The 23254-nt window shown below is 40.8% G+C and overlaps 1 protein-coding gene across 2 annotated transcripts in view; it reads left to right on the top strand.

Moving 5' to 3' along the window:
- The window catches only part of CERS6 (ceramide synthase 6), a 328855-nt gene extending 307360 nt beyond the window's left edge, over window positions 1–21495 (top strand). Inside the window, exons 9-11 of one of the 2 annotated variants that reach the window (XM_012440540.2) lie at window positions 17023–17179; window positions 17746–17769; window positions 20743–21495. In XM_012440540.2, the coding sequence (XP_012295963.1) occupies window positions 17023–17179; window positions 17746–17769; window positions 20743–20895 (334 nt within the window). In that variant the 3' untranslated portion in view covers window positions 20896–21495. The remainder of the gene's footprint in view (window positions 1–17022; window positions 17180–17745; window positions 17770–20742) is intronic. The other variant, XM_012440541.2, reaches the window with a different exon arrangement.
- Window positions 21496–23254: the final 1759 nt, after the last annotated feature.

The following is a 23254-nucleotide window of genomic DNA, read 5'->3' as shown; positions in this document are numbered from 1 at the left end:
GCAAATTTATATACTGTGTTTTTAAGTTGACCCCTCTTCACTATCTGAATCCCCACACTCATAATCATGGATGAATCTAGAGTGCTGCTTCTTTTGTTCAGATGGAATTTAAAAATCTGTCTTTAGAGTGAGAAATGCACAAGCTCATTCCAGATAGGCAGGTCCTTTTCCCCCATAGGTACGCTTTCCTTTTTCTTGGCCTCCTGTCTTCTCAGCACTCCCAGGGAGCCACATGCTCCCAGAGGGCTGTCTCCACCCCTTATTCAAGGGGTACAAACTTAATAAAAATAAAGTTAATTCCACTTAAGTTTCTTGATTACCAGATATTAACATCTCCCCCTTGCTACCTTCACTTGCTTCCATGCTATAGATGCAAAAGATAGGTGTGGTCACGGGGCGAAATATTGACGATAGCAGTGACATTGATCAAAAGCCATGTTACTGCAAAAGTGATCCTAACCACAAGTAAGAGATTATACAGATTTTTAAAAATCTGGGGGCTAGAATATGGCTAGAAACGTCTTACTGCAGTACTAACAACCAGTTGTGCCAATGAGTTGATAGCTTTTCTAAAGAGAAGAGATTGAGGATGTGGTTTGGGGTATGGGCTGCATCAAGTACTTTGTTGTGACCCAGATACAATACCAGAAGACAGAGCACTACTGGATGAGGGGGAGGTGGGTGCAAACTCTCCTACGGGAGCCCGTGCCACTTCAGTAAATAAATGAAGCTTTGTTCTCTCTTGAGGATTCTCATTCTTCCTGTTTATCCTTCTCTCTCACTACTCCACACTTCTCTGGAGTACTTGTTTCCATGAACTATAATAATCACTGGACAGTATTTTTAAAGAGCAGCTGTGTTTCTAAAGCCTTGCTCTTGTTTTTAGGATCTTCATGTGCTCTTGCCAAGATATCTGCAGTGGCCTCTATGCAGCATCCTCACACCTCCACTCTTTCCTGATGGAAACCATCCCAGTTTCCATAACATTCTTCCTAAATCATTTACAGAACATTCTTCCAAAGGAAGGCCTTAATCTAGTTCCCCCACCCTCATTCCCAAATTTTCCAGGATTTCTCTTGTTTTCCACTCTAAGTTTAAACTTTTCTCCCCAGCAAGAAAGACCTTCCACAAAATGATGCCGACTAACACTTCTTCTTTGACTACTGCCTCGCAGATACCCAGTCCAGCTATTCATGATCCCTGTGTATACCCTTTGCTTTTCAGCCTGTACATGCCTTTGCTCAAAACGCTCCCTTTGCTTGGAACACCTATTAAATAATTCTACCTTAATAATCAATGTATTTATCTAATTTTCCTACACTTACTTGTATACTCTTTGAGTTTAGGTACCTAGTCTTATCCATCTTAAAATCTCTCTCAGGGATACAGTTGCGTTGGTTAGGGAGTATCCAGATGTCTTGTTCACTTTAGATGTCATTTTTATGTTTAATATTCTGATCATAGGGAGAAAATATCTTAAGCATATGGCTTATGCCAGGTGCGGTGGTGGCACAGCTGTAATTCCAGCTACTTGGGAGGCTAAGGCAGTAGGATCGTTTGAGCCCAGGAGTCTGAGGCCAGCCTGGGCAACAGTGAGACCCCAATCTTTTTTAAAAAATAACATACATACATACATACATACATATATATATATATATAGAGAGAGAGAGAGAGAGACTGAGACTGAGACTGAGTTTGACACTGCAGTGTGTTCAGTGGCATCAAGTTATATAGTCCATGCCTCAAGCCCTTGCATGCAAATTGAAAAAGAGCAACGTAGCAAAATGTGTTGGTGACAGTTTTCAGCTTTGCTGGATTGAACAGGAACATAAGGTCAGGCTGCAGACTCTCCTGTCTACTGCCAGGCCGTACCCAGTCCTTGTGTATTCATATTCCTGGTTGCCTGGTTCCCTGTGGAAGCTGATGACGGGGTGTGAACGAGGAGCTGGCACGTAGCTGGCAGCTACAGCATACCTAAACCGAGGGCTTGCTAAGCCATCTCTCTAGCCATCGCTGTCTGACTTAAACGTCCTGCTGCTGAAAGCTGAGGTTCTGCACACTGTTCTGTGTTCCCCAGAGACAGTAGTTTGGTCTCATAAATATAACATTTACTCAAGGTCTTATATCTTTCATAGATTCCTTCCTGAAGATGGGATCTTGTTTTTTTCTTGTTTTCTCCTTTCTTACCTTTCCCCATACATGTAGGTGTAAAAACAAAACCTTTCCTTTGGTTTTGATTGCTGTTAGGTTAAAATCAGAGAAACAAAAAAGCCTCACCTGAGAAGAATGCATCTATACAAATGGAGTATTTTACCCATGGAGAAAACAATGAGAACAAGTGAAATTTTAAGTAAATCTGAAAACTTAAAAATTCATAAGGTTGTTTTTGTTAGAGTTTAAGAAACCGTCAGTAAACATCTTGTCTTAGGCTTTTATTCTGTAGATGAGGAAACAGGCTTGGAAAAACAAGATAACTCACATCACAGAGCTAGGGAATGCAAGAATTGAGCCTAGCACCAGGTATTTTGACTTCTAGTTCAAACCTAATACTGAATACTGTCAGTTTTTCTCTGAGTAAGCTCACTTCCCACCCATACTCCCAGGGACAGCCATCATATTCTATAGCAATTATTCCAGGAGTTAACATTACTTCAATTTTGATTAAACAAAATGATATGTTTGTTTTTCTTGATCAGTTACTTGGTACATATAGTTTCATATGTGTTATTTTTCTTTCATACTTGTGAAGCCTGCAAGAGCAAAATTTTATCTAAATCTCTGCATTCACTTTCCTATGGCTTTTTGTTGTTATTTGGGTTTTTCCCCCCTTGATTTTGAGCATTTTACAATTCAGTTTCCACAACTCTGACTTACTGGGGGGGGGGCGCACAGGGCGTAATTGTTTGTTAAAAACATATTCACTGCATCTCTCTTGCCAACCTAAAGATTATATGGTGCAGAATCTCTCTCAAAACTGCAGGCATAGGATACATTTTTCTCTTTGTAGCAGCACTTCCAAAATGTTCAGGTATATCTCTCTAAGATAAAAGTAAAGGCTTAATCTTGTAAATATTTAAATAAAAAAGACCTTTAAAGTATTGTAACACTTCCAGTAGAATCTATACATTTTTGGAATTCCATGCCAAATCACATCCCGCACACACAGCTAGCTAGAGGAGAAATTCCTTACACCCTAGGTAAGAGTAAAAGACTATCCCCTCGTCCCCTTCTTTCCTACCACCCACCCCGTGCCCAACTGCTCCCATCCTCCCTTCTCCACCTGTGTGCAAATGGAAGGAGTTGGTGTGGCTTGATGGGGGCAGGGAGTGGAATGTGGGGGACAGTGTCAGGACAGGGACCAACCCCTAGAACAGAAACATGAGGCAAGTCAGTTTTCCAGCAGGGTGAGAAGCCAGGCATCAAATACCACTCCTCGTTTGAGTATCAGAGTCCAGAGAGCCAGGAGGCACTATGGATCCGAATAAGACGCGGGAGATGAGAACGAGGAGGTCAGGAGGGAAGGAGGGTCTGTTTCCTGGGAACGGCAGCTACTCCTTAGCGTAACTCTTGTTAGACCCACCAGCCAGTTGGTGTGTTCAAGGTGAGCAGGCCTGGATTTCTTCACAGGCCAGAGGATATAATGCAAGTGAGTATATATACTTTATATAATTCAGTAATATATAATATTCAGTTTTCAGAAATTTTTTAGTGATCACAGATAAACCTATTAGTTAATACATTGCTTTAGGAAAACTGTTGCCTCCTGGATGTGGTAGAGAAGTCTCACAACTAGGCCTGCAGCACAGATGAGGTAAGGCCTACCTGAAGCTCTCATACCCAGAGTATACACACAATGCTTAAGGTGATGTTGACTGCCTTCAAGCTAAATAAGACAGGTGGAATTTGATCCCTGAATAGTTAAATACTGAGATTCTCCCAGAGCCACGACTCTACCAGAACCTTTTCAAGAGATTTTTAGGCAGCAGAGGGATAGTGTTCTTCCTGTCTTGCCAGCCTGAACATGATCACTTCTCAAACTCCCCTTTAGCTCTTATTTGCTAAAAATTTTATCAAGACTATACATTCTGTGTTTTTTTTTTGAGACAGGTCTTTGTCGCCCAGATGGAAGTGCAGTGGCTTGATTATAGCTCACTGCAGCCTTGAATTCCTGGGCTCAAGCAATCCTCCTGCTTCAGCCTCCCCGGTAGCTGGGACTACAGGCATGTGCTTCCACACCCAGCTAATTTTTATTTTTGTAGAGACAAGCTCTCACTCTGCTTCCCAGGATGTTCTTAAACTCCTGGGCTGGCTCAAGCAATCCCACCTCAGCCTCCCAATGCTCTGGAATTACAGGAATGAGCTACCACACCCAGCCCACATTCATTCTCTGTTTTAATGTAAATTTTAAAAGAGAGAGGGATTCCTAAAGATAATGTGTTTTGGTTAGAAACAGTGAAACCTCTGGCTTGTGACCTTGGATAATTAAATGCTATTTTAAGATCTTGGTCTCCTGACCAAAAAGCTGGTATTGTATCTGATCTGCTAACTTCACAGGTTAATAATGAGACTCAGTCAAATGAACATGAAAAGCCTTTGAACATCTTCCAAACAGAAGGAAGTATTACTATGGCTCCAGCTCTCTTAAAACAAATCCTTCAGTGGACTAGTGAGGGATATGTTTTACGAATGCTTTCTAGTCATTTTAAATCTCCATGTGTGACTCTCAGCATGGAGGCATAAAGATGGATACTGTATGCCTCATTTCCTTCTCTGGGGAATGTGCAAAACCACATCACTCCATAGGCTGTGATCAGTGCAATAACCATGCCCCCATCCCACTGCAGACCCCACTGGCTTAAGAACCTATCCCATCCATAGGTTGCTATTTAAATTGTTAAAATGAGAAAATACAAATTGTCCCAGCCTCAGCAACTACCTGAATAGGAAGCCAAAATGGAAGCTATTCCCAAGAAGCAAGTAACTAGAGCAGCCTCTCTGTGTTCCTGCTATAAAAAGTCACCCTGTAAACAGGCTCCTTCTGCCAGGCAGCTAGAAATTCTCTCTCCACTTCCTTATCAGTGGGGTCCCTCAGGGATGAGTTCAATGAATTATCAGAATGACCAAGATTTTCTACTTTAACTGAGTTAATTGATTAGACCCAGAAACTTTGAAGCTACAACAAATAATCTCAGAACCAGAGTCTCAAATTGGTATGTGTTTGGTCTTTGTTTTCTCTCACCTCTCCGAAACATACCATTGGTATCCCCAAGGGAAGGGGAGAAGGAGAAAAAGATAAAGAATCCCATGGTAATCTGACAGCATTCCCCACCTGAGCCCAGGAGCGCTTGGCTTGCCGTGGTCTTGCTAGGAATGATCCTACAATGGAAATGAGCAAAAGTAGCCCTTCACGGGTGGAGTACACAAGTGTAGGGAGGTTTCAGAGCCAGTTTTGCCATCCTGCCCCTATGAGGATGAAAGGCTGGTTTTATAGTCCTTTAGAAAACTGGAAGAGTAAGTCCCTGGAATCTCAGTCTCTCTTAGGCTTCTACCTGCCTAGCAGGAGTCAGCCTCATCTATCCTTTTCTTTTTTTTTTTTTTTTTTTTGAGACGGAGTTTCGCTCTTGTTACCCAGGCTGGAGTGCAATGGCGCAATCTCGGCTCACCGCAACCTCCGCCTCCTGGGTTCAGGCAATTCTCCTGCCTCAGCCTCCTGAGTAGCTGAGATTACAGACATGTGCCACCATGTCCAGCTAATTTTTTTTGTATTTTTAGTAGAGACGGGGTTTCACCATGTTGACCAGGATGGTCTTGATCTCTTGACCTCGTGATCCACCCGCCTCGGCCTCCCAAAGTGCTGGGATTACAGGCGTGAGCCACCGCGCCTGGCCCTATCCTTTTCTTAAAGTAAGGGATATTTAGAGAGATGCATGTGCCTCAGTCCTTTCAAAGAGGGCTGAGGACTGAAAAGCAACGAAAAGGGCACAGGGCTGGCACTCCCATTTTCTAGTGAATTTTAAAAGATCTGGCCGGGTGCGGTGGCTCAAGCCTGTAATCCCAGCACTTTGGGAGGCCGAGGCGGGTGGATCACGAGGTCAAGAGATCGAGACCATCCTGGTCAACATGGTGAAACCCCATCTCTACTAATACAAAAAATCAGCTGGGCATGGTGGCGCGTGCCTGTAATCCCAGCTACTCAGGAGGCTGAGGCAGAAGAATTGCCTGAACCCAGGAGGCGGAGGTTGCGGTGAGCTGAGATCGCGCCATTGCACTCCAGCCTGGGTAACAAGAGCGAAACTCCGTCTCAAAAAAAAAAAAAAGATCTTTGATTTTGTGTCATATTTTTTGTACATGACAAAGTAGTAATGAAAGGAATTATATAATTTTCAGTAGTAGAGACAATTCTGTTGGGGTTTAAGGGCCAATTGGGGTGGGCCAAAGTGGGGAAATCACAAAAATAAAATCAAATGGGTTGTTTAAGCAGGCAGGGCCTGGCAGGTGGCTACCAGAAACCAGCTTAGGAGCCTGAGAAATAACACACTGCAGGGAATTGCAGGCCACAGGGAAAGAGCTGCAGAAATGCTGAACAGAGAGATATTGATGTGTGTCCTCCTCCATAATGTGGTGACATATCGGCTCTGAGCATAAGTCGGGTGAGGAACGAGAAAGGGATGGGAGAGCCTGACAGTCTAGACCAGCAGACAGGTAGTTTCAAGTCTCAGTGTCCCCCACTGATGTGAGGAATGTTATTTACACTCCCTGTGCTTCTGTGTCCTCATCTGAAAAATAGGGATAATAACAGTACACACTGTGGAAAAAAAGAAATAAAAGTTATCCCATAGGCTTCATTTCATGAAGATTAAATGAGTTAACATAGAAAGCCTAAGCCCAGTTCCTAACACATAATGTTCAGTAAGTATTAACTAGTATTAGTATTGCTATTTGAGGATCTTAGAGAGATGTCGAATGGGCTAAATGAAGCCATGTATGCAACGTATTTGGTACAGTGCTTAATACATAGTAATTACTCAAGGAAGAGAAGTTATAGAGAACCAAGCAAAAGTCTGTCTTTTGTGCACATAGGCAACAAAGAGCTAACTAGAGGGCTGAATACAGGCATGTTAGAAACAGGATACATCCCAAAGGACACAGCCTTGGCTGGAAGGACTGAGGTTGGGAGGTCAGGAACGTAGGTAAGTAGACCAGGCAATGGCAGAGTTGGAATTCAGGCAGACAGACAGCAAATAGGGCAGCAACTAATTTTGGAGGAAAAAAAAAAAAAAAAACTGCCCCAGCCAGGAAGTCACCAATTACAAATTTCCTGTGATAAGAGACCAATTCCTAAGTCTGGCCTGGCTGTGACCTAAAAGTAAAAATAAATTCACTGGCCCTATGTCCTGTTTGGGTAGGGATACAGACAGAGCTATTACATGCACTGCTAAATGAAAGACAGATTATTTGTCCATATTCAAATTCAGATTCCTGTCCAGGGATAAAGAAATGACTTCTGGCCAGGTGTGGTGGCTCATGCCTGTAATCTCAACACTTTAGGAGGCCGAGATGGGAGAATCACTTGAGCTCAGGAGTGCAAGACCAGCCTGGGCAACTTAGTGAGACCCTGTCTCTTCGAAAAATTAGAAAAGAAATAACTTCCGTGTTTGCTATAGATTAATAGATTAGTGACTTTTTTATTCAAGATAATTAGGCACCCATGCTGCAAACTACCCAGAAACTGTCCTCCCAGTCAACACCAGTGTTGTAGAGAATGCAAGCTGCAGGTGGGGCAGTCTTGTTAAAAGGAAGGAAATTGCAAACATCATTCTCAGCCTTGTAATAATCTTGATGTTGACCAAGATGTTATTTAAGCCTGGAGCTTTTATTACCTTAGGAAAACCAGCACAACGAGGGTTGCTTGTAATCATGACTTAATTACCTGACTTTCGGGTTTTAAAATCCCATGGTTTTTGTTCAGAGCGAATTTTAAATGCATTTCTATCAGCATCTACTTTAAAATGGGCAAAACATGATAGCAGATTAGTCATCTTAGGTAGAATCTACTTTCATTTATGTTTTATGTAGGTCAAATGAACACAGATGCCAGCGAAGCACACATCATGAAATACCCTGAGGTCTAGGAAAGCAAAGTCAAGACCATTCAAAAGCTCGGAAGTAAAGCGCACCCTAATTTTGACCACAAAGTTCATTATACTTTTCAAGGTATAGTCACTGGCCTTATGTAGCACTCCTTAAAATGAGGCCCTGACTCTGTACCTAAGAGAAGAAATCTTGGCTCTCTGGATATTTGACTTAGGTCTAATTATTATTGTGGTTTTTTTAGAGATCATTCCAAAAACATACAACCCAAGGTTCAGATAGAACTCTTTAGTAAGGTAGGGGAGGAGAGGCGGAGGCAAATTTATGCTTACTTGTCATGGCCAAGGGCCATGGTCTCATTGAAAACATGCACCTTTGACCCATTCATAGAGTAAGATCACCTGGGCAATTGTTACCATCTTGATTACCATTATGTGCTCCTGCCTGTATGTCACTGGATTATTTAAAAGATGCACAGGGCTGAAAGAATGTTCATCTGATTTCACATATTAGAGAGAATGGATTTAAACTCTTACTTGGAAGTTGCAATGAGAATGGGGAAATTGAGCATTGGAGATAGCTTTTTGGAGTAAGATGCCCGTGAAGGTCTTTTTACGCTGTGCTCTGTGACATTACGAGACCTCAGTCCTCAAGTTTCAGGGGAAAGCATAATGCTTTAAGTCACAGTGGTGCTTAGAATACGAACAGGTACAGCCTTAAGTATCTTATTGAAGACTGCCTTGTTTCTGCCTCACAAAAAAGGTTGTAAAGTCTTCTGCATAAATTATGCATCCCACACACACATATCCCATATGTCTATGATAATCAAAGTTAAGATGAAAAACCCATAAAAGGTAAGAATGAGCTAAAGTAACTACAGGGCATGGCCAGATTAAATCTTATGATTTATTAAAAGCACCCACCAAGGCTAAGGTATTGCGGTGGTCACAGGTGTTTCAGGGTATCAGCAGTGAAACGCATGAAGCCCAACTTTGCCCCATTGGCACGTTGCTGTCAAATGCAGGAATAAAAAAAGCTCAGACTGATGCCTCTTCATTCCAGTGTTTGATAGGATTTTTAGAATGGGGGTGTAACTTAGAGATCAAGTGTTTTCTGTACCCAGGACTCACCCTTGGCGAAAGGTTTGGGCAGAACAAACCTGCTTGAATATGCACTGTGCATGCGTGATATGCCATCTAGTGGTTAAGTGAGCCTAACATAAATGAAAGGAAAAATGGTCTCGGGTCCCTCCTGCCTCTGTTCTCTCCATTAGGCAACAGTAGAGATTCAATGCTATTATTTGGAAAAGAAAAGAATTTATTTTCTCGGAAGCCGTGTTGAATACAAATTCACCTGTGACCACCCCAATACCTTAACCTTGGTGGGTGATTTTAATGAATCATAGGATTTAATATGGCCATGCCCTGTAGTTATTTTAGCTTATTCTTACTTTTTATGGGTTCCTCATCTTTGATTATCATAGAACTATTATACAGGATATGTGTATGTGGGAGACACACATTTACGCAGAATAGTTTGTAACTGCTTTTGTGACGCAAACACAAAGTAGTCTTAAATAAGATACTTAAGGCCATACTCATTTGCATCTAAGGAAAACACCGATATCGTTAATTATTAAAGCCAAAAGTTGTACCTTGTAGTTTTGTACATGTGTTGTTTGACCCACAGGGTACTGTCTTCCATTTATTTTATTGACATATAATTCCTATATACAATATAGTGCAAAAATCTTCAGTATATGGCTCGATAAATGTTTATGTATGTATAACCTTCACAATCATCACCCAGATCAAGATATAGAAGTGTTCAGCCTCCCTCAGATCCTCCCCACCCCAGTCAGTCCTCCCTCAAAGATAACCACTGTATTAGTCAGAGTTCCCTAGAGGGTCAGAACTAACAGGAGATATATATATCTCCTATTATAAACTCCCATAATAAACTCCCGTGTGTGTGTGTGTGTGTGTGTGTGTGTAAACTCCCATATATATGGAGTTTATTAAGTATTAAGAAGTATATATATATATATATGGGACTTTTTTTTTTTCTTTTTTTTTTTTTTTGAGGGAAGTTACGCGTTTTTTTTTTTTTATCTTTTTGTTTTTTCCTTTTTGTGGAGAACGGGGTCTCACTATATTGCCCAGGCAGGTCTCGAACTCCTGGGCTCAAGCTATCCTCCCGCCTCTGCCTCCCTAAGAGCTGGGATTACAGGCGTGAGCCACAGCGCCCGGCTATATGGGACTTTATTAAGTATTAACTAACACGATCACAAGTTCCCACAATAGGCTGTCTCCAAGCTTGAGGAGCAAGGAGAGCCAGTTCAAGTCTCAAAACTAAAGAACTTGGATTCCACTCTTTGAAGGCAGGAAGCATCCAGCATGGGAGAAAGATGCAGGCTGGGAGCCTAAGCTAGTCTCACCTTTCCCGTGTTGCTGCCTGCTTTATGTTTGCTAGCAGCTGATTAGATGGTGCCCACCAGATTAAGGGTGGGTCTGCCTTCCCCAGCCCACTGACTCAAATCTCCTTTGCCAACACCCTCACAGACACACCGAGGGGAACAGTACTTTGCATCCTTCAATCCAATCAAGTTGACACTCAGTATTAACCATCACAACCACTATCCTGATGTCTGTCACCATAGGTTCCTAATGGCATCATTAAAGTACACACTCCTAAAGTGCCTCCCAGAAATAATAAAATTCTGTAGTTACCATTTTAATAGCTTGTCCAAGAAAGAACAGTTTCCTCAATAGTAACATTCTGTGCCCAAACAAAGGCTCTTTCCTGGGTTTTCTGTTTATTAGAGTCCAGGTGTCATATGTTCTCTCTCTCCCTCTATAAATTCCTAATACATTGTTTTACCTACCGTGCTTCTCACTGAGAGATATATCCATTTGGTGCACTGATTGTATTTTCTCAAGTGTCTCTACAGGCAGCCAAGTCGATTTTCAAAGACATCCCATTACTTTTGAGCAGCATCTCAGAAGTAATCAGAGGTGCCACTGGATAGTCATGGCAAAGCCTATAAATCCCGATGCCGTGTTTCAGAAATTAATGTGAATGCCATGTCGCCAACAACTGCTCTGACCTCCTGTTCAGATTAAGCCAAGCAGTAGCATCAGGCCTAGCATCACAATGGCGAGAAAGCTTCTCAACCTATCATCCAGCAAAGGTTAACTTATAATGAATGGCGTAATGCAGTCATTGTTACTATTTACACAGAACGTCTTTCTCTGTTCAAAGGAAACTCAAGTTTCTCTGAATATCAAAATGTGTAGTATGTCGAGAAGCAGAGCTAGTTTTGAATAAAATTATTTTTATTATTCCAGAGCCGCCTTCTGCATATTGGATTGTTGGATTAGCAAACACATGGTCAATCAACAAACATGTCTAGCAAACATGTTACTTCCGGGTGTTTCACAGGGTGCTGGAGATAGAGAAGTGTAAGCTGTGTGAGTCCTTCCTCACTACCACGGAGTTGAGCTTTATTGTCCCCTGACCTGCAAACTGATGTTTAAAGAGATAACTGCTTCTCTTTAAACAAGGCAGGAATATAGGCATTATCCTAATTTAGTCATTTTTATAAATTACTTGTATTTATTAAGTATTAATAATTTATTATTAATAATTTCTGGAAAACCAAACACCGCATGTTCTCACTTGTAAGTGGGAGTTGAACAATGAGAACGCAAGGACACAGGGAAGGGAACATCACACACTGGGGCCTGTCGGGAGTTGGGGGCAGAGGAAGGGAGAGCATTAAGACAAATACCTAATGGATGTGGGACTTAAAACCTAGATGACGGGTGAATGGGTGCAGCAAACCACCATGGCACATGTATACCCATGTAACAAACCTGCAGGCTCTGCACAGGTATCCCAGAACTTAAAGTAAAATAGATAAATTTTTAAAATGCAAAAACAATTTCTGGAATAAGAATGAAAACTAGTTTTTTTTTTTTTTTTTTTTTTGAGATGGAGTCTTGCTCTGTCACCAGTCTGGAGTGCAGTGGTGCAATCTTGGCTCACTGCAACCTCTGCCTCCTGGGTTCAAACGATTCTCCTGCCTCAGCCTCCCGAGTAGCTGGGACCACAGGCGTGTGCCACCATGCCCGGCTAATTTTTTTGTATTTTTAATAGAGACGGAGTTTCATCGTGTTGGCCAGGGTGGTCTCGATCTCTTGACCTCATGATCCGCCCGCCTCGGCCTCCCAAAGTGCTGGGATTACAGGCGTGAGCCACTGCGCCTGGCCGAAAACTAAATTTTTAATATTTCCTGTTATAGGATATTTTGGTTATTTGCTCTTTTAAAAATATTTATAGATATTTTATGTCTATGTATTTGAAATTAAGTCTCTGATTCTCTGCTATATTCAATGGCCATAGCTTCCAGAATACTGTTAAATAATAATGATTATACTGGCTGTCCATGGTTTTCCTGATTTTAAAGGAAGTAACTCTGGTGTTTATTAATATGCTGATTTGAAAGGGTTAAAAAATCATGGAAAATCCTTTGTATTCTAATAGTTAAACATCAACAATGAGGAATTAAACATTACCAAGTGTCTTCGGTGCTGTTGAAATCATTACATTTATACCAATTTGGCCTATGTGATACTAATAGATTTCCTAATATTATCCCCCTTCCCCAGAGTGAATACAACTGTATTCATGAGGTTTTATTCTTTTAATGACTTGTAAAATTCAAGTCATTAAGTTCCATCCTATTGTTTTTTGAATTTTAACATGTTTATTATGTATTACTCTTTAAAGATAAGTTTGGAGACAAACTGTTAGTCTCATTCTAGTCCATAAATAGCGATTGCAGAAATCGGGGGTGGGGAAGAACCTATTTGTCTATTTCAATTTTCATTCTCTTTTTTCCTTTATTTTTTTGAGACGAGGTCTCCCTCTGTCACCCAGGCCAGAGTGCAGTGGCACAGTCACAGCTTCACTGTAACCTGCAACTCCTGCTCAAGTGATCCTCCTGCCTCAGCCTTTCGAGTAGCTGAGAGTGGAGGCGTGTGCCACCATACATGGTTAATTTTTATTTTATTTATATAGAGACGGTCACTCTGTAGCCCAGGCTGGTTTCAAACTCCTGGGCTCAAGCAATTTTCCTACCTCAGCCCCGCAAAGTGCTGTGATTACAGAAGTGAGGCACCATGCCTAGCCTCTCCTTTTTTCTCAACCTCTTATTCCAACTGCAATAATTATTATTTTTTTCTTTCTTTTCCCTTTTTCTTTCTTTTTTTTTTTTTTTTTTTGAGACAGAGTCTCACTCTGTCACCCACACTGGAGTGCAGTGGCATGATCTCTGCTCACTGCAGCTTCTGCCTACTGGGCTCAAGCAGCTCTCCTACCTTAGTCTCCTGAGTAGCTGGGACTACAGGCACATGCCACCACACCAGCTAATTTTTGTTTGTTTGTATTTTTAGTAGAGACAGGGTTTCGCCATGTTGAAACCATCTCTACTAAAGGCTGGTCTCAAACTCCTGACCTCAGGTGATCCGCCCACCTCGGCCTCCCAAAGTGCTGGGATTACAGCCGGGAGCCACCACGCCCAGTCTGTTTTCTTCTTTTCTGAATTCACAGAGAACTTTCTAACCTCTCTCAAAGCTCTCATCACAGTTTCTTTTATTAAAATTATCTATTTGTCTTCTGTTCTTATATGAGTGGTCTATGTGTTAAATTCAATAGTTTCTCTCCCTTCCCTTTAGCCACTAAGTGTTGTCCACCTAGCCTCTCCTATAGAATCAGATTGACCCAGCAAAGTGCTGCAGTGGCAGGTGGTAGAAATGCATGTAGGTGAGTTTTCTTGTGTGTCTCCAAACCATCCCTGGGGTAAGCTAGGAGGAGAGCAGAGAGTAAGAATGGTTCCAAAATTATGCAGGTGCTGTGCTTCTCTGTGGAAGCAATATGCTTCTCTATGGCAGCAATAGTTGATCTGCATCAACTACCAAGTGCTTAGGAGCAGACACAGGCAGGGACCAGAGCAAAGCACTAAAACCAGCCTTTTGCGTATCTGCTCCAAGTAGCTATTCATTCTAGTTCTGATGGTAGATTACAGAGAGAACTAGTTACCTCAAATAATTTTTCCTAATTCAAGTACATGCTCTTACATACTCTTAAAACTAAAGACATTCATTGTACTCTAATCACTTTTGTCAAAAATTCTTCCAATACTCATTTCAGGGCATCACTTCAAAATGATATATTTCAGTCATCAATGCCTTTCCAGAAGAAGCCTTACAAAATTAAGGACACTCTAATGACTCTTCTATCTGATATAAGCCTAGGTCTCACTCATATTCTAACCACTGTGTTTTTCCCTGTGCTAGGCATATGGCTTGTACTTAACTAATGTTTAGGAGTTAGTCTCTTTTCTTGCAGTGTATAGGCATTGAGGGGCATTCTTCACATTTATTTAAAGCCCAAAAGCAACTTCAAAGATCATAGAGGCCTTTTAACAAGTAGATACAGAATCACAACCCAAAAATGAATGAAAATTAATGGAAGACATGATGGCAAAAGTGAAGGGGGAAATGTATGATCCAATAGCTCCACTTCTGGGTAAAAGCCCAAAACATAAATACTCAGAGCGCTGCTTGTAAACCCATGTTCATAGCAGCATTATTTGCAATGCCCAAAGGTAGAAGCAACCCAAGTCTCTTTCAATGAATAAATGGATAAAATATGATATGTACCACTTTAAACTTCATATGAAACTAAAAGAGAGCCCACATAGCCAAGACAATCCTAAGCAATAAGAACAAAGCTGGAGGCATCATGCTACCTGACTTCAAACTATACTACAAGGCTACTGTAATCAAAACAGCGTGGTACTGGTACCAAAACAGAGATATAGACCAATGGAACAGAACAGAGGCCTCAGAATGCCACACATCTACAACCATCTGATCTTCGACAAACCTGACAAAAAGAAGCAATGGGAAAAGGATTCCCTGTTTAATAAATAGTGTTGAGAAAACTGGCTAACCATGTGGAGAAAGCTAAAACTGGACCCCTTCCTTACACCTTACACTAAAATTAACTCCAGATGGATTAAAGATTTAAGCATAAGGCCTAACACCATAAAAACCCCAGAAGAAAACCTAGGCAAAACCATTCAGGACATAAGCATAGGCAGGGACTTTATGACTAAAACACCAAAAGCAATGGCAACAAAAGCCAAAATAGACAAATGAGATCTAATTAAACTTAAGAGTTTCTGCACGGCAAAAGAAACAGTCATTAGAGTGAACTGGCAGCCAACAGAATGGGAAAAAATTTTTGCAATCTACCCATCTGGCAAAGGACTAATATCCAGAATCTACAAAGAACTAAAGCAGATTTACAAGAAAAAAACAAACAAACCCATTCAAAAGTGGGCAAAAGATATGAACAGACACTTTTTAAGACATACATGAGGCCAACAATCATATGAAAAAATGCTCACCATCACTGGTCATTAGAGAAATGCAAATCAAAACCACATTGAGATACCATCTCACACCAGTTAGAATGGCGATCATTAAAAAATCAGGAGACTCTGCCTGCTTCAGCTTCCCAAAGCATTGGGATTACAGGAAAAAAATAAAAAATGAATAAAAAATTAAAAAAATAAATCAGGAGACAACATGCTGGAGAGGATGTGGAGAAATAGGAACACTTTCACACTGTTGGTGGGAGTGTAAATTAGTTCAACAGTTGTGGAAGACAGTGTGGCAATTCCTCAAGGATCTAGAAATAGAAATTCCATTTGACCCAGCAATCCCATTACTGGGCATATATCCAAAGGATTATAAATCATTCTATTATAAAGACACATGCACACATATGTTCACTACAGCACTGTTTACAATAGCAAAGACCTCAAACCAACCCAAATGCCCATCAATGATAGACTGGACAAAGAAAATATGGCACATATATACCATGGAATACTATGCAGCCATAAAAAAGAATAAGTTCATGTTCTTTGTAGGGAATGGATGAATCTGGAAACCATCATTCTTATCAAACTGACACAAGAACAGAAAACCAAACACCACATGTTCTTATTCATAGGCAGGTGTTGAATAATAAGAACACACAGACACAGGGAAGGGAGAGCATCACACACTGGGGTCTGTTGTTGAGGGGCTAACAGACCCCAGGGAGGGACAGCAGGGGGTGGAGAGGTTGGGGAGGGATAACATAGAGAGAATTGCCAGGTATAGGTGATGGGGGGATGGAGACAGCAAACTACCTTGCCATGTATGTACCTAGCAACAATCCTGCATGATCTACACATGCACCCCAGAACCTAAAGTACCATAAATAAATACATACATAAATATATATGGTATATGCATATAATTCAGTCTCAAAAAGGAAGGAAAATCTGACACATGCTACAACATGGATGAACCTTGAACATAAAACAAGCCTGTCACAAAAGGACAAATACTATGTGATTCTACTTTTATGCAGTACCTGAAGTAGTCAAATTCAGAGACGGGAAGGAGGGGTGGTTGATGCAGGCTAGTAGAATGGGTACAGCATCTTGGTTTTGAAAGATGAAAAGTGCTGAACATGAATGGTGGTGATGGTTGCACAACATTAATGCCAATGAACCGTACACTTAAAAAAGTCAAGATGGTCAATTTCATATTTATTTTATCATAGTTTGTAAAGAAGTCAATAGGGAAAAAATATATTATTCAACCTAAAACCAAATGAAAGTCACACCACCAGGGTAATTCTTCAGGAAATGACATTTCTAAGTACCTGGCCAGCTTTCATACCATCCTGCCAGAGAGGGTGTAGTCGGGAGACATTGTTGACCTTGTGCTTGTATGCAGTGACTAGAGTTCCTTGAAAAGCAAAGGAAAATGCCACATTCAGTAATCACGTTCTTCTTTTCCTTAGGGTGTTAAATACCACATTATTTGAAAGCTGGGAGATCGTTGGACCTTACCCTTCCTGGTGGGTTTTTAACCTACTGCTCTTGCTAGTACAAGGGTTGAACTGCTTCTGGTCTTACTTGATTGTGAAAATAGCTTGCAAAGCTGTTTCAAGAGGCAAGGTAAGCTACAACTCACTTTTTCCAATATGTCTTAGAAATGTTTGTTTTTGTAATTTCTCTGGATCAACTATTTACTATGTCATATTTCATCAAAATTTGCATTCTTTCTTAAGAATTGAGCAAAACCACCTAGAAACATAAATGAAAATGTCATTTCCTTCTCTTTTAGTGTTCCTTTGCTGGCGATGGCACCCAATGATATGCATTTGTAATTTTAGACTTAATAATATATTATTTGTTGTGTTCTCTCTCCCTCTTCCTGTCAACCTTGGACGTCCTCTGATTATATTTATACAGAACAGAAATTTAATTCTTTCCTTTTATGAGAAGGGTCGCTTGGTGCAGTATGCCTGTTGAAACAAATCTTTCTTTCAAACTGAAAAATCTGTTCATGACTTTCAACAAGATTTAGTTAAATCTTTTTGGTTAAAAATGGATTTGAGATTGATTTGAATAAAGCTTCCTAGGTCCCCCTCCCCCAATCCCTGCGTAGAGCAGAGAGACTTTTCCAGATCGTTCTCTGTGACATTTTCTTGTTTGTTCTCTTCCTTCTGCTACCCTGGAAGGCTGGGAAGTGGAATCCTTTACATGTAAGTTTCTCCTCTGTCTCTATCCCTGTCCTGAGTGCCTCTTGCCTGTTGGAGAAGCACTCCGAGCTTTTGTTTCCGTGCATATTGTTCTATCTAACCTATTGGCACTGGCTAGAAGCTTCATGTGAGTTGAAGTTCCATGAGCTGCAAGGGACAGCTCTGTGAGGCCCTTTGGTGTGAGCTTGTATTCTGCTAAATATTGCATGATCCACCAGAGAGGAAGAATTTCTTTCACTGGTGTTTAATGTGTTAGCTAAAAGACAGAACTAGACCAAAGTAAAGTAGGAGAAACAGAGCTAGTTGGGGAGAGGGAAAGGATCAACACAGAGCAGAAGGGAAGCCTGAGCATCAGCTGTGTGCCTGACCTGCCCGGGGCGACAGGGTAGTGGTACCTAACCACTCTGACTCAGCAAGGTCATCAGAGCTGGCCTCTTCTGCAGGGAAAGTCAGGGCATCTAGTCATGCACTATGAAGCCACTTCTCAGCACCAGCTCTAATATAAATCCTATATATTTTGATTAACTAATTTTTCAGAAGCTAAAGTTCATTTTTTCTGTATGACCTCTCACTCTTTAAAATGAACATTTCTATTTTAAAATCCTCTTGTCCTCATTTGGATACAAATTTAATCAACACGCACAACACTGTCAATGTATCAGTAACTATGCAAGAACGCTGCTGATTTGATTACTTGTGTCCTTAATTGCATTATTTCTACCAGACATGTTGCCTGCTCTTCAACGTATTCCTTCTACTTTATGAAGAGAGTTGATGATTAATTTTATTCTAGATCTCAGGCTTCAGAATACCTTAGGCTGCCCTTGCAGCTCTCACCTGGGACAGTAAGGTTCGTCTTGGCCATGGGTCATCTTTCTCTGGGCTATTTTAAGATATTCTAAATTGTCCTTTCTTTGAAGGTAACGTAAGTATAGACTTTTCTAAGTGCAATTTTAAAAATCTGACTAAGCATGCATATGTAAATTAATCACTGTAAATCTGGAGTTTTCTATTTATGACTAATGGATTTAACATAATGGAGCTTTGCTATAATGCTGGCTTTGTGACTCACAGTGTTTAAGTTCAGTTATCTTTAGCCATTTCGGAGTCTGAGTATCTAAATCTTTTTGGAGATGGCCTCTGTGAGTTTAGTCCTGTCTCAAAGGGCATTGGAGTGAGGTTCACTTTTGTGATATTTACTTCATCACCACTGGTTGGCATAAAGCAGTACTTCTCAGCTTTCTCCTGACCCCACCCACCTGGGGAGAGATGACCTTCTCCCCAGGAACTGTAGTTTCTCAAATTGGGCAGGGTGGAGGGAGTCCAGAGTTCTCATGTTAGAGCGCAGTGGTAGCACAGAGAAGATGTGATATGGGAAAGCCCCAGTTAATTCTGCCATACCTCCCAAGAGACTTTGCCAACCTCCCCAGCCCTCCTCTAGAGAATCACAGGAGGACCAGATTGGGAAAATTCCTATGAAGGGATGCTACCAGGTCTCTTTTGTCATGCCACTGAAAAATATAAGCAGTGATCAAAAATCTTAAGGCCTACTGAGTAAAAACGGTTACCCTAATTTAGACTTACAGAATAGAAGGTTCAAACTATTTTTATATTAAAAGCAGTATTTTCTTAATTTCCCCCAAAAATTACTTCCTTGCTAGACAGTAGGATTTTTCTCATCCTTTATGATAATGTATAGATTTAAATCTTCTCTCCTTATTTTGACCTCCATGTGACTTAGTGAGATTGAATGGAAGATTGAAGAGATTTGGCAGGATGGGAGCCAGTTCTTGATGATCTACTCAGATTTTCCTCAGGAAATATTTTAAGCTCCACCCCACCCAGCAGGTTCTTAAAATGCCTCCTGGCTAGGTTCGGTGACTCACACCTGTAATCCCAGCACTCTGGGAGGATGAGGTGGGTGGATCACCTGAGGTCAGAAGTTCCAGACCAGCCTGGCCAACATGGTAAAGCCCTGTCTCTACTAAAAATAAAAAATTATCCAGGTGCGATGGAGCACACCTGTAATCCTAGCTACTCGGGAGGCTGAGGCATCAGGCTACTGCCCTCCAGCCTGGGTGACAGGGCAAGACTCTGACTCAAAAAAAAAAAAGATGCCTCCTGCTGCCATTTGTTGTGTGACATATAAAACAAAATTCTAATTATAGCATACAAAAAATAAAAATGTAATCATAAAACAATGCATTACAAAGCCAAATAGGGATTTTTTTTTTTGAGACAGAGTTTCACTCTTGTTACCCAGGCTGGAGTGCAATGGCGCGATCTTGGCTCACCGCAACCTCCGCCTCCTGGATTCAGGCAATTCTCCTGCCTCAGCCTCCCGAGTAGCTGGGACTACAGGCACGCGCCACTGTGCCCAGCTAATTTTTGTATTTTTTAGTAGAGACAGGGTTTCATCATGTTGACCAGGATGGTCTCGATCTCTTGACCTCGTGATCCACCCGCCTCGGCCTCCCAAAGTGCTGGGATTACAGGCGTGAGCCACCGCACCCAGCCTTTTTTTTTTTTTTAACAATGTTCTGAGCTAGTAACTGTCTCCATTGGTGTGGTTGAGAGGTGACTTTAAATTATTCTCAAGGAGAATGTGATCATCAATGAGTAAATTGATCCATTTGTACCAAATTCCTTTGACGCCATTCCAGTGGCACAGTATGCTACTTTTTGAGTAAAAGCTGAATTCATTGTCTAGTGCATTCTCAATATGGAAAGATAGCTTAAAGAGCTCAGAAGTCTAGCCCTCCGTGATACTTACATTCCTTCATAAATGACTTTGTCACCTACATTTTGTCCCTCCAATGAAGGGGAACTTATTGGTATGGCAGTGTTCTCAGCCTCTTCATTATTTTTTAACATTGGGATCTGTTTACCTTTGTGTATGACTGCATGTGCCTCTAGCATGCTGTACCTTGATGATTTCTTAGGTGCTGGTTATACTTACCTGCTTCTACTCCACAGGTGTCCAAGGATGATCGAAGTGATATTGAGTCTAGCTCAGATGATGAGGACTCGGAACCTCCAGGGAAGAATCCCCACACTGCGACAACCACCAATGGCACCAGTGGCACCAACGGGTATCTCCTGACTGGCTCCTGCTCCATGGATGATTAATTACTCAAAACTACAAGTCCCAAGAAAAGTGAACTATTATTTGTTCCTGGAAGTATTTAATAAGTTGCAAATGCAGTTCCTTTCATAATATCTCAGCACCAGAAACAAAAATTAAGATTATCAAAGCATTTTGAATAGTGCACTGCCATGTGTCCTGTCTGTGAATGAAGAATTATCATTCTCTCTATGTAGGCATGCTGTATGTAATTGACACAGGGAACAGTATTTGCATTTGTACTGTCTTAGAATATTATTTATTTTTTGTATTTGTAAATCTGTGGACAAAAGAGGGTTTCCTCACTCCTTTTACTCACTGGGCTCATGACAGTGAAGGAGATGCTCCCATCTGCTTCTCCCCCTTTCTCTTGCTGTAGTCCAATGTGCTATGAGCATCAGCTTACTTTGTCACTTAGAGCAAGGAAAACCCAGTGCAAGATTCTCGTTCAGCTCTAAATAGGTTTGCTGTGTGTTACGGTGCCCATTTTGAAATTGCCTATACAGTCTCAGCGACCATTTAAACCGGACGAACTAGGTGTTTAATTTTCACTGTTCATGGTCAATTATTAGCAGTTCAAATTAAAGAAGATGGTTATTGGAGGACGTTTTTGAATGGTTTTTATATCGCTTTGAAATAGATTTCTTGTGCACACAGCCGAGATTTGTTCAGTGGGTGCGATAGCTAGTTGAGGGTTAACCTTGTAGGTTACAGTGTGTGTTTGTTTTTCTCTATGATGAGGTCAGTGCTCTGATTCTGAAGGAGGATTTTCACTGACGCTTATAAACAAAGAAATCACTGTTTTAAGAATGGGAATTTGTCCTGTGTTCTGGGAATAACAGAGCAACTGATTTCAGCCAGGTTTTGCCACTACGCTATAATTAGTGCAGTTTTCTGTCATGTTATAAAAGAAAGAAGCTAAGTATATTTGGGGACAAAAAAAATCTTTCAAGAGTTGATAAAGATTACCTCTCCAGTGCAAAGCACTTTAATGCAACCAGCTTTCAAGAAAAAGCCCTATCTAGTACTTGACGTTGATGTTTTTATTTTGCCGAGCAAAATAAAGCCAGTGGGAGAAAGCCTATTTTACCCTTTGCTTTTCTCCTTAAACATAATGCAGATGACTTTCCTGTTACTAGACACTGAGCAGCATTACACTCCAATGCTTCTTTGAAGACTTGTTTGATTTCCAGGAGTTTTTTCCAAATGGGGCTATTTCTGGAAAAATGAAAAATTCTATTGGACAATGGCAATATCAACCAAGAAAATTACTGAAGAATACGTTTCCATAAGTCTCCTACACAGCAGCGTTATTTATGTACAGATAAGAAAACCATACGTAGGCCAAAGATTTTATCTCTTCTAACTAACTTTTAGTAAGAGGAAAAAGGGACTATAAATCCTTCATAAATCAAGAAGGCCATCAACCTAAAACGGGAGTCCCAAACAAAAATGCCGTTATATAAATGTGTGAATCAGGGTGGTGAAGACAACAGCAGAAATACTAACGAGTGTGCAGAACTAGCAGAGAGTGTATATCCTGCTCAGAACCATTCACATTGGATTATCTGAAAAAATTAAAGCTCTGTGCCCACAATTTGCAACCTGTGGGTTAATAGTTAAAAGAATCCTCCCAAACAAAAAATTATTACTGTAGTATATCTTATCCCACTTATTTACAAAATAATATGTTTCTGTTATGGTCCATAGAAATAATTGAAGAGACTTACTTAGAAATCCATCATCTGCTTGTTTATTGAGAAAACGATGCAAATAATTCTGCTTGTAAAGCCCAGATATTTTATTTCACAACACAGACATATGTCTAGGAGTGTAATTTGTGGGTGGCTGAGTTTGTAAAAACAATCATAGAAGTACTTGTCATCAGAACATCTGCGAAAATGCAGGTAAATATAAAAAAAAGTAGCTGAAACTTTTGAGAAGGTGAAGGTTTCGTAATTAAAACATGAACATATTTAGCTTTAGTGTCTGGAGCAAGTCCTCTCAATGGGTAAAATTAACTTTAGGGATCCACAGTGTTGAGGTTTAGATTATATGACACTTGAACACAGAAGAATTTCAAAGAGATCAGCTTGTAAATGAAAGGTTTAGAAGAATTGCACAAAATGAAGTAAATTGGATCAGTCATTACCAAAGACAAATCTAAATAATCATGCCCGCCCCCCCCCCCCCGTTTTTATTTCATTTTGCATTTTAGGGCAGAGTTCTTTTGGGCTAATTAAAATGGGGTTTGCAAGCTTTTCATGGTGTAGAATAATATATCTGTCTACAGCTTTCCTGTGGTAGCCTGATAAGGCTGAGAGAGAAAAATACGTGCAGTATCTCATCCTCCCTGTGCCAGGC

Source organism: Aotus nancymaae, unplaced genomic scaffold, assembly GCF_030222135.1.
Source record: "Aotus nancymaae isolate 86718 unplaced genomic scaffold, 86718_ANA_hifiasm-v0.15.2.pri h1tg000029l, whole genome shotgun sequence".
Classification (NCBI taxonomy): Eukaryota; Metazoa; Chordata; class Mammalia; order Primates; family Aotidae; genus Aotus; species Aotus nancymaae.
This window is presented reverse-complemented; position numbering and strand designations above follow the sequence as displayed.